An 11,136-nucleotide genomic window follows, 5' to 3' on the forward strand; every position below is an offset into this window, starting at 1 on the left:
GGTGTGTTAGGGCACCTATTTGCAAATAACTCTGTTTAAATAGTCAATGCCACAAAGATCGGGTAAGATCTCAAATTACCTCAAAGGGAAGTTGTTAGGCACTCTTCGGGTTCACAATTGTGGGTCCCGGCCAAATTTTAAACTATATGGATTACTAGGCGAGCACATAAATAAAGAAGGATATAAAAGTTGAATGTCCCATTATAGCATAAACCGGCATAAAGAAAAATAAACTATATGAATAATTGGTACAAATTTAAAGATCACTAAGGATTACAACTGCGTCGGTCTATACTTAATGACTCAATCCTTTAGCAAGCATGCAAGGGAAAAGGGGGGTCCTAAGTTTTTTAGCCTAAAGGATTACCCCGTGCAACATAAATAATTCTTCACAACTTCCTTTAGGTAGGAGTTGCTAATATTATTCAGCGGGCACAAACTATCATCTGCTGCTACCGATTACTATTTTGAAGTTGTTTACCTAAAAGCGTTCTAATTCAATTATATGTCCTGCCATATGCTTGGGCTACCCGTCCCATGCCTAGGGTCCAGGAGGATTTGGACCTACTATTTGGTAGTTCTAGACTCTACCTAGTTGCTCCAAATGATAAAACTAGGCGACAATCAAAAATAGATAGGACTACATATAATTATACTAAAAGGGCTCAGGTAACCTCCACATATAAGCATGAAAAGCACGCAAATAGATTTCTGGTTAGGCAGTATATAGCATTAAGACGTGTCAGAATCATTGAATCCTATAGGCATAATTTCTATGTGATTCTGGATTCCATTATTACATAGGCAGTACTATAATTTCTCGACTAACGTGTATGCAAATTAGAGTGTTGTAAGTCCTATAGACATGATATCTGATCGTTTGTGTAAGTAAGTAGTGAAGGCATCAATAAAAGTCCTATGGACAAGTTTCATAACGATTGACAATTGGGCTTGATTTTATAACACTTTACTCCTATATACATGTCATCTAGGAATAATATCTAGGTCATCAAAGCATATGTTATATTTCCTATAGGCATGTTGTCTAAATGTAGAGTAGTAACATAGAAACGAGCATGGTAGATACTAACGTGTTTGAACAATGTGGAAGTGAGGGGTGCATTATTCCCTATAGGCAAGGTTTCTATTGGTGTGCCACATACAAAACAAATTAACAAACAAGGCATGTCGAACGAGACAACCAAACATAACACATAGACCGTATAGGCAGGTGTTCTACCCTTTCAATGCAAATATTAGAATATACCCGTTTCCCCAATTTCACTAGTACCCCAATTGTTTGTTTACAAATTATTACAGGCCCAAGAATGAAATAATACTGACTGGAAAATGACAAAACATTGGCTGAAACGAATACAAGCCCACTAAAGCAATTACAGGCCCAACATGAAATAAACTAGGGATATCCAGGCCTTCAATAGTCTTACTCTCAGGACAAGCAACAGACCCAAACCACAGGCTCACAAGTCAATCAGAGTGCACTTGAATCCAGTGCCCCAGGTCCAACAATACACATGGCCCATTTCCAGGCCCAATGACTAGCTTACTTACCAAAACGGATGCTAAATTGAGCTATGCAAGTGACACAATACTCACAAAACAACCTAAACACTTAGTTCTTAAAATGTGACAAGAAACAATTCTAATCTAGGTATATAAACAAGATCAAGCTAAGTTGGAAAGCATTCAAGACACATATAATGCCAGTTTTATGCTTGTCATTCCAAAACAGAGATTAAGAGCAATAAGATTAACCATCATAGGCTAGTAGAATATTTCAAACAAACGGGAAAAAGCATGGTCCAAAATTATCCTAATAGCTCTAGTCAGGGGTTTGAACATGAGAATCTAGCAGTGTTATAGACAATAGAAAGTGAAGTACGGTCTTAACATAGAGTCTTTAACATGAGAACCTAATGAGAGTGTGATAGCTTAACAACATGCTAGTGGACATAGTTTGGTAGACATATCACTTAATTGGAACTTTTGGCTTAACATACTGAGCATAGATCATGGCACAAAGACACTAAAAACTCCTGTTAAATAAAAGACTAAAAGCATACATCAATTCTAGCCTAACAGGGCAAGCAGACACCAGGATTCATGCTAGTTGACTATACATAAGAGAAGAAGCTAAACATTGAAATCTACTCCAGAGGTCTTAGGCAGTGCTAAAGGGTACAAGATTAATAAGTCGAGGAGTACAATCAACAGTTTGTAAAGAAACAGTTGATTAAACATAAAGGACTTAGCATAAAGTAATTCATTCAAGCAAGGAGATGATCCCCTAAGAGTTTCAATATAAGAACCCAAGGCAAGGCATGAGAAGGGTCTAATAACAATCAACAGGTAATCAGAATAGTCTGAATCATTAAAGATGCCTACATATAATAAGCATGCATCGAAGCTTAAGGTTCAAACAGGTTCAGATTCTAGAAAAACACAAAGGCACATAATTAATTCCAAAGGAAAACAAGAATACCAACAGAGGCGAACAATAGAATATTGATTCACAAAGTCCTAAATGATATGAGCATACAAAGCATGAACACAAGCAAAAATGAAATTGCGAGGGTCTCAGTACTTACAAGTTTGTAGAACTAAAGAGCAAATAAGGTAGAAAACAAAATGCCAGCAGCAGCTTGCTTATCAGTAGCAAAGAGAGAATGGAAAAACTCTAAAATTCTCAGTGTGTCAGAGTTCCCAAGGGTCTCAGATGAACCTCGGGAAGTGCTCACTGTAAGGACCCGTAAAATTCTTAACCAAAACTCGGGATTTCGTGATGCCGAGTTAGATTCCTGCGTTACTATAGTAGAAATTCTTCACAAAAGAGCGCGTTTCTATGGCCCATTATACGGCTGCATAATCACTCGACATAAATAGAGAAAGAGCTTTAGAGTGAGAAGGTGACCCTCATCCAATACCCCTCAATTCGTGCTTGAAATTGGAAGATTTATCAATGAAAGCAACCTAGGCCTGCACTATAAAGGTAAGAATCTAGACCCCATCCTCTAAATTCAAAAATCTAGTAAAAATGGGAATAATTGGTGAAATAAATATTAGGTGTGGGGAGGTAAGTTTCTTGCATGCATGTATCCCTAAAATAGGAAGGAAGGTTGTAAACTAAGAATGGGTGGAAGAACGGCAGAATGTTTCACAAAAGGCCCTAAGAACAGTAATGCACACCTAGTGTTTAACAAAATGCTCTAATGAGCTAGAATTACGACCATTCTCCTAATTTCGGGTTCAATTTTGCTATATTGTTAGAGTAGATTGAATTTGCTAAAACCGAGATCGTCTAAAAGCTCTAAAGAAAAGTCAATTAAGGTATGTATGGCTAACTCTATTCTTCTTAGAATCGAATCCTTGGTGCTAGAATATTTGGTGTGAGTCCCTGACTTGATCATGTAAGAATTGATTGCTTTAATGTGTTGTGTTGAAAGGTTTCTGTTCCGTAATTGTTCTAGATGTTACCATGTCCTCATGTGTGCAATGCCTTACCTGATAAGACTTATGGATATGATTGACACTGTTATTTGAACTTGTAAAAAAAAGGGGAAAAACTTGAATTGAAAAAGAAAAAGCGTCCAAGTGCCAAAAACTACTTAATAATTGGGGCTGTTTGTGCCATGTAATGAAAGATGGGAAGAAATTTGAATTGAATGAATAATTGAAAGAGGTTATGTCCCAAGTGAGATGGCTTAGCTGATCGAGCCGAGATCGGATTCCATGATGTACACATGGTGGCATTTGTGTTGGAATAATTGATTTAAATTGTGGATATGGATATGTCTCACTTGGGATGGCTTAGCCGGTCGGGCCGAGACCGAACTCCATGTAAACACACGGTGGCAATATGAGTCGTGGCATTTGGCACAAAAGATTATTAACCAAAATTGATGGAAAGATTGAATCGGAATCTATGTGATCCTTACTTGGTGTTTCCTTGTTTGTCTGTGAAGCATTTATTGATTGTTAGGACTGCCTTACCTTTTGCTTCATTGTTCATTCTACTAAGATTGGTGTTTGCCTTACGTACTAGTACTATTCGACAGTACTAACGTCACTTTTGCCGGGGGCGGTACATATTTAAATGGATGTAGGTGGTTCCATCGCAGATAGTAGTGCTCTCCCTCACACTCCTCACAACAGTCTTGGTGAGCTCCATTTCTTCACGGGGTCATGTAGTTCTTTTGTATTAGTTGCTACATTTTGAGGTATAGCCGGGGCCTTGTTGCCGGCGTTGTCATGTTGGTCTTTTGTATCTTTAGAGGCTCCGTAGACATTTATGTGGGTCATGTATGGGTGTCGGGGTGGTCATTGAATCAAGTTGTATTTTGAAACTCTTTTCCTCTAAAATTTTAAATTGTAAGTACTTTTGGAAACTTAACCGTGACATAATGTTATATAATGAAAGATGGACTGGCGATGGTTATGCATGTATGCCTGATTCCTTCCCTGTTTAACAAATGATGATGCGTTCCTTTTCGGGTTATGAATGAGTCGGGTAGGAAAGGTCTAACAGGCTTGCTCGACCGGGTTTACTCGGTTGGGCGCCGGTTGCACTCCCCGAGGTCGGGGCGTGACAAACTTAGTATCAGAGCCTAAGGTTTTAAAGTGCCCTAGGATGTCTCGGAGCCGTGTCTAGTAGAGCCCTTCTTATCGTGTGTTGTCGACCACAACTATAATTAAGGGGCTACTCGGACATTTAGGAATAATACCCTTCATTGTTGTTCTATATTGTGCGATAGAGTGGAATGTGAGGTTGTCTTCCTCTAACTTGTGCATTGTTCTAACTTTCAGTAAATGGCACCTAAGAAGAAAGCGAGATTTGGCCAAGAGGCCAATGCCACCCCAGGAGTTGCTATTGATTCCCAACTTGATAGTGCGGGTGAGGATAATCCCCCGACTATTACACTGCCTGATTCATTTACTCCACTCCAGACTACCCCAGTTCCTACTCCTGCGGAGGGTACCACAATCCCTCCTGCCGATATGCCTGTTCCACCTCCAGCCCCAGCTTCCGGTCCTGGTATTTCTGATGGGGATCTTAGGGGAGCTATTCAGATGCTGACTCAGTTAGTGGCTTCCCAAGCTCAGAGGTCAAATGTTGCACCCACCTCATTTAGCTTGCAAGGGGACTCTTCCGGTTCCAGGGTAAATAGGTTCCTTTAGTTAAACCCTCCAGTGTTCACAGGTACTGATCTCGAGATGGACCCTCAGGATTTCATTGATGAGATGCACAAGACTCTCCGAGTTATGCGTGCTACGGAGACGGAGGGAGTGGAGTTGTCCTCCTATCGCCTGAAAGGGGTGGCATATTCCTGGTTTGAGATGTGGGAGGATTCCCGTGATGAGGGGAGCCCTCCGGCGAGATGGAGTGAGTTCGCGGATGCCTTCATAGACCATTTATTGCTTGCCGAGACTAAGGCAGCCGGTGCTGTAGAGTTTGAGACCCTTAAGCAGGGTAGTAAGAGTGTGTGGGAATATCACATGGAGTTCGTACGCCTGTCAAAGTATGCTGTTTATATGATGCCGACTCTGGAGGCTAGGGTGCGTCGATTTGTGCAGGGCCTTAGCCCTTTGGTTATTAATGAGGCTGCCATAGCTTCTCTAAACTCTGACATGAACTATGGAAAGATGGTGGAATTTTCCCAAGCTATAGTGGCTCGAAAATTAAAGCACAGGATGGAACGAGAAGGTAGTAGTAGGGCTCGATCAGCGGGCAACCTTGGGGATTCATTCAGAGGTGGGAGATCAGCTTCTCGGGGAGGATCATCAGGGCCATCCCAGTCTTATGCTCAGTCTTTAGCTAGTGCCCCGCCATAAGGGCACGATCAGCAGCAGGGGAGTCACTTTAGGCCCAGCCAGGGCAGCAGGGGGTTCCACTATCAGGGCCAATCAGGAGGGAGATTCCAGCAGCAGCAGAGGGCCCCATGCCCTAAGTGTTGGAGGATACATTCGGGAGTCTACTATCTGGACATGCCAGTATGTTATGGATGCGGAATGAGAGGCCATATTCTGAGAGAGTGTCATGTATCCCGCCAGGGGGCGAGCAGGGGCACAACTCAGTCATCCAGTCCTTCAGCTGCTACATCTTCAGCACACGCTCCAGCTCGAGGCTCTCCAGCACCCGCAGGGCGAGGAGCAGCTAGGGGTGGAGCACGGAGTTCGGGAGGACCCAGCCGCTTCTATGCTATGAGTGGTAGATAGAGTGCAGAGGCTTCTCCAGATGTTGTCACAGGTATAATGACTCTTCAATCTCATGATGTGTATGCCCGTATTGATCCCAGATCTTCTTTATCCTATGTTACTCCTTATGTTGCTACAAAATTTGGGATAGAACCGGAACAGCTTCATGAGTCGTTCTCTATATCTGCTCCGGTTGGCGAGTCTATTACAGTCGCGCGGGTTTATAGAGATTGTGTTGGCACGGTACGTGGTTGGGATACCATGGCCGATCTTATTGAACTAGGGATGATTGATCTTGATGTAATAATGGGAATGGATTGGCTTTATTCATGTTTTGCCAAACTCGACTGCCGAACTAGAATTATGAGGCTTGAGTTTCCTAACGAGCCAACTGTTGAGTAGGAGGGGGATAATGTTATGCCGAAAGGTAGGTTTATTTCTTACCTTAAGGCCACAAAGATGATCAGGAAGGGGTGTATTTATCATTTGGTCCGAGTTGGGGACACCACTGCTGAGGTGCCTACCCTTGAATCTGTACCAATTATAAATGAATTCCCCGATGTCTTCCCGAATGAGCTCCCTAGGATTCCTCCAGACAGGGAGATTGATTTTGGGATTGATGGGATGCGAGGCACGCAGCCTATATCCATTCCACCTTATAGAATGGCACCGACAGAATTGAAAGAGCTGAAGGAACAACTGAAGGATTTGCTAGAGAAAGGTTTCATCTAACCAAGTGTGTTGCCTTGGGGCGCACCGGTTTTCTTTGTCAGAAAGAAAGATGGATCGCTGCGGATGTGTATTGACTACCGGCAACTCAACAAAGTCACAATCAAAAATAAATACCCATTGCCAAGGATAGATGATTTGTTTGATCAATTGCAAGGTGCTAAGTTCTTCTCCAAAATTGATTTGCGGTCCGGGTATCATCAATTAAAGATAAGGGAGCAGGATATTCCAAAAACAGCTTTCAAAACCTGGTATGGGCACTTTGAAGTTATGGTAATGTCTTTCGGGCTAACAAATGCCCCGACAGCTTTCATGGATCTTATGAATCGAGTCTTCAAGCCATTTCTTGACTCCTTTGTGATAGTATTCATTGACGACATCCTTGTATATTCACGAAGTCGAGAGGATCACGCTGACCACCTCAGGGCAGTTCTGCAGACTCTTCATCAACACCAATTGTATGCAAAGTTCTCGAAATATGAATTTTGGCTTGAATCTGTTACATTTCTAGGTCATGTCGTCTCCGGAGAAGGAATTAAGGTTGACCCTCAAACGATCGCAGCGGTAAAGGATTGGCCTAGACCTACCACTCCAACAGAGATTCGCAGTTTCTTAGGTTTGGCCGAGTATTAAGGAGGTTTGTGGAGGGGTTCTCCACTTTTGCTTCTCCATTGACTAAATTGACGTAGAAAGCAGTCAAGTTCCAGTGGTCTGATGCTTGTGAAAGGAGTTTCCAGGAATTGAAATCAAGACTGACTTCGGCGCCGGTGTTGACCCTGGCAGAGGGTATGGAGGGGTTTGTGGTGTATTGCAATGCTTCAAGGATCGGTCTTGGGTGTGTGTTGATGCAACATGGTAAGGTTATAGCTTATGCTTCAAGGCAACTTAAGAATCATGAAAAGAACTATCCAACTCATGACTTAGAGCTTGCGGCGGTGGTTTTTGCATTAAAAATCTTGCGTCATTATTTGTATGGAGACCATGTAGATGTATTCACTGACCACAAGAGTCTTCAATACATTTTCAAACAGAAGGAATTGAACTTGAGGCAAAGAAGGTGGATTGAGTTGCTCAAAGATTATGACATCGACATTTTGTATCATCCGGGGAAAGCTAATGTGGTAGTGGATGCTCTTAGTTGGAAATCTATGGGTAGTTTGGCCCACTTGGAGGCATATCAAAGGCCCTTGGCCCAGGAGGTTCACTAGTTGGCCAGTTTGGGAGTTTGTCTTGCGGACTCTAGCAAATGGGGAGTGTGGAATCATCGCTTGTGGCGGAGGTCGGAGAAGCAATACAACGATCCAATGTTAGTACAGCTGAAGGAAGGGATTCATAAACATAAGACTATGACTTTTTCTCTTGGCATGGATGACGGTACACTACGGTACCAAGGGCGTCTATGTGTTCCAAACGTGGATGGTCTTCGGGAAAGAATCATGGCAGAAGCTCACACTTCTAGATATTCTGTGCACCCAAGTTCCACAAAAATGTATCATGACCTCAAGGAAGTTTACTGATGGAATGACATGAAGAGGGGTGTGGCGGACTTTGTGGCAAAATGCTCAAACTGTCAATGAGTGAAGGCCGAGCATCAAAGGCCCGGTTGGTTAGCTCAGAGTATAGAGATTCCAATGTGGAAATGGGAAATGATGAATATGGATTTTGTGGTAGGGTTACCGCACACTATGCGTAAGTTTGACTCAATTTGGGTGATCGTGGATCGACTCACGAAATCAACACACTTCTTACCAGTTAAATCCACCGACACTGCGGAACAATATGCTCAATTATATATCAAGGAAATAGTCAGGCTTCATGGCACTCTAGTTTCCATCATTTCGGATAGAGGGGCCCAGTTCACAGCTAATTTCTGGAAGAAGTTTTAGCAAGGTTTGGGTACGCAGGTAAATCGTAGCACAGCTTTCCATCTGCAGACTAACGGGAAAGCTGAGCAGACTATTCAGACGCTTGAGGACATGTTGCGTGCTTGTGTGCTTGACTTCAAGGGTAGCTGGGACGATCATTTGCCGCTTATAGAATTTGCTTATAACAACAGCTTCCATGCCAGTATTCAGATGGCGCCATTTGAGGCCTTGTATGGTAGAAGATGTAGGTCGCCGATTGGGTGGTTCGAGGTTGGAGAAGCTGAACTAATAGGACCAGACCTCGTGTATCAAGCTATGGAGAAGGTGAAAATCATAAAAGAGCGGTTGAAAAATGCTCAGAGTCATCAAAAATCCTATTCGGATGTTTGTCGCAGAGACTTGGAGTTCAAAGAAGATGATTGGGTGTTCTTGAAGGTATCTCCCATGAAGGGGATCATGCGGTTTGGAAAGAAGGGGAAATTGAGTCCGGGGTATGTCGGGCCATATAGAATTATTCAAAGAATAGGTCAGGTAGCGTACAAGCTTGAGCTGCTACCTGAAATGTCATTAGTGCACCCGGTATTTCATGTGTCCATGTTGAAGAAGGTAGTGGAAGATTCGTCCGCTATTATGCCTGTTGAGACCATTGAGGTTAGCAAAGAATTGTCATATGAAGAGATCTCGGTTGCTATTCTTGATAGACAGGTCTGGAAGTTGAGAAACAAAGAAATTGCGTTCGTAAAGGTATTATGGCGAAACCAGCAAGTCGAAGAAGCTACTTGGGAAGCCGAGCATGAAATGAAAAAGAAGTACCCTCATTTGTTTGAATAGCCATGTAATAGTTCTATGAAGTTGTTCACCTAAATTTTGTATTACTTGTTCGGCTAATATAATGACACTCCATTTCTAGTTATCTGTCCTTTATGAGGCCTCGGTTGGTGTTGTTTTGTGTTCTGTTGTGTTGTTTGATCATAGAAATGTTGTTAAAATGTGTCTCGGGGGCTCTTTAGCAGGTGGATAGGCCTAATTACAAAGGAAACTCTATGTTGGATGGGCCGCAAAATGCCGCGGTTCGGACTTTTTGGATTGAACAGTACCCTTCGAATATAGAGGAAATTGTTTTACAAAAGAGCGCGTTTCTGCGGCCCATTATGTGGCCGCATAATCACTCTGCGGACCGCATAATAGCCGCAGAGTGAAGCAGAAAGTTGGACAAATTTTGAGGCCAGTTATGCGGCCCAATTATGCGATCGCATAATCGCTTTGCCCCGCATATCGATCGCATATCCACCTTGAGGTTTTGCAATGGGGAGTTTTGTGGTGCATTATGCGACCGCAGAATAAGTATGCGGACCACTTAACGATTATGCGGTCGCATATGCGACCGCAAACCTGTGTCAGGGCACCCATTTTCTTATTTTAGAACCCGACCCCCATTCCGTTAAAACACCCACCTTAGGCCATGTTTCAACATATTTTCTGATAACTAGAGTGAGAGAAAGAGCTTTAGAGTGAAAAGGTTACCCTCATCCAATACCCCTCAATTCGTGCTTGAAATTTGAAGATTTATCAAGGAAAGCAACCTAGGCCTGCACTATAAAGGTAAGAATCTTGATCCCATCTTCTAAATTAAAAAATCTAGTAAAAAGCGGAATAATTGGTGAAATAAATATTGGGTGTGGGGAGGTAAGTTTCTTGCATGCATGTATCCCTAAAATAGGAAGGAAGGTTGTAAACTAAGAATGGGTGGAAGAACGGTAGAATGTTTCACAAAGGCCCTAAGAACAGTAATGCACACCTAGTGTTTAACAAAATGCTCTAATGAGCTAGAATTACGACCATTCTCCTAATTTCGGGTTCAATTTTGCTATATTGTTAGAATAGATTGAAGTTGCTAAAACCAGGATCGTCTAAAATCTCTAAAGAAAACTCAATTAAGGTATGTATGGCTAACTCTATTCTTCTTAGAATCGAATCCTTGGTGCTCGAATATTTGGTGTGAGTCCCTGACTTGATCATGTAAGAATTGATTGCTTTAATGTGTTGTGTTGAAAGGTTTCTGTTCCGTAATTGTTCTAGATGTTACCATGTCCTCATGTGTGCAATGCCTTACCTGATAAGACTTATGGATATGATTGACACTGTTATTTGAACTTGTAAAAAAAGGAGAAAGACTTGAATTGAAAATAAAATGCGTCCAAGTGCCAAAAACTACTTAATAATTGGGGTTGTTTGTGCCATATAATGAAATATGGAAAGAAATGTGAATTGAATGAATAATTGAAAGAGGTTATGTCCCAAGTGAGATGGCTTAGCCGATCGAGCCAAG

General features: G+C 42.2%; 2 protein-coding genes across 2 annotated transcripts; both read left to right on the plus strand.

The window, feature by feature from the left end:
* The first annotated feature begins 5,232 nt into the window (after window positions 1-5,232).
* On the plus strand, window positions 5,233-5,850 carry LOC138907631 (uncharacterized). The gene has a single exon (XM_070198234.1). It carries the CDS (start codon window positions 5,233-5,235, stop codon window positions 5,848-5,850), a length of 618 nt encoding a protein of 205 aa, XP_070054335.1.
* Window positions 5,851-6,270: 420 nt separating this feature from the next.
* Window positions 6,271-10,877, plus strand: LOC138907632 (uncharacterized). Its single transcript, XM_070198235.1, has 6 exons — window positions 6,271-6,513; window positions 7,632-7,797; window positions 7,930-8,141; window positions 8,847-9,512; window positions 10,687-10,746; window positions 10,863-10,877. Exons 1-6 carry the CDS (start codon window positions 6,271-6,273, stop codon window positions 10,875-10,877), a joined length of 1,362 nt encoding a protein of 453 aa, XP_070054336.1.
* Window positions 10,878-11,136: the final 259 nt, after the last annotated feature.

The sequence above is a fragment of the Nicotiana tomentosiformis genome, chromosome 3 (assembly GCF_000390325.3).
Source record: "Nicotiana tomentosiformis chromosome 3, ASM39032v3, whole genome shotgun sequence".
NCBI classification, from domain to species: domain Eukaryota; kingdom Viridiplantae; phylum Streptophyta; class Magnoliopsida; order Solanales; family Solanaceae; genus Nicotiana; species Nicotiana tomentosiformis.

Bases quoted from the DNA above. Each gene is read 5' to 3' on its own strand.
- LOC138907632 (XM_070198235.1), top strand. From the start codon at position 6,271: ATGACTCTTCAATCTCATGATGTGTATGCCCGTATTGATCCCAGATCT. The intron at 6,514-7,631 runs GTAATAATGGGA...AAATTGACGTAG, and splicing joins TAGGGATGATTGATCTTGAT to AAAGCAGTCAAGTTCCAGTG. The intron at 9,513-10,686 runs GTCTGGAAGTTG...CTATATTGTTAG, and splicing joins TTGCTATTCTTGATAGACAG to AATAGATTGAAGTTGCTAAA.
- LOC138907631 (XM_070198234.1), top strand. From the start codon at position 5,233: ATGGACCCTCAGGATTTCATTGATGAGATGCACAAGACTCTCCGAGTT.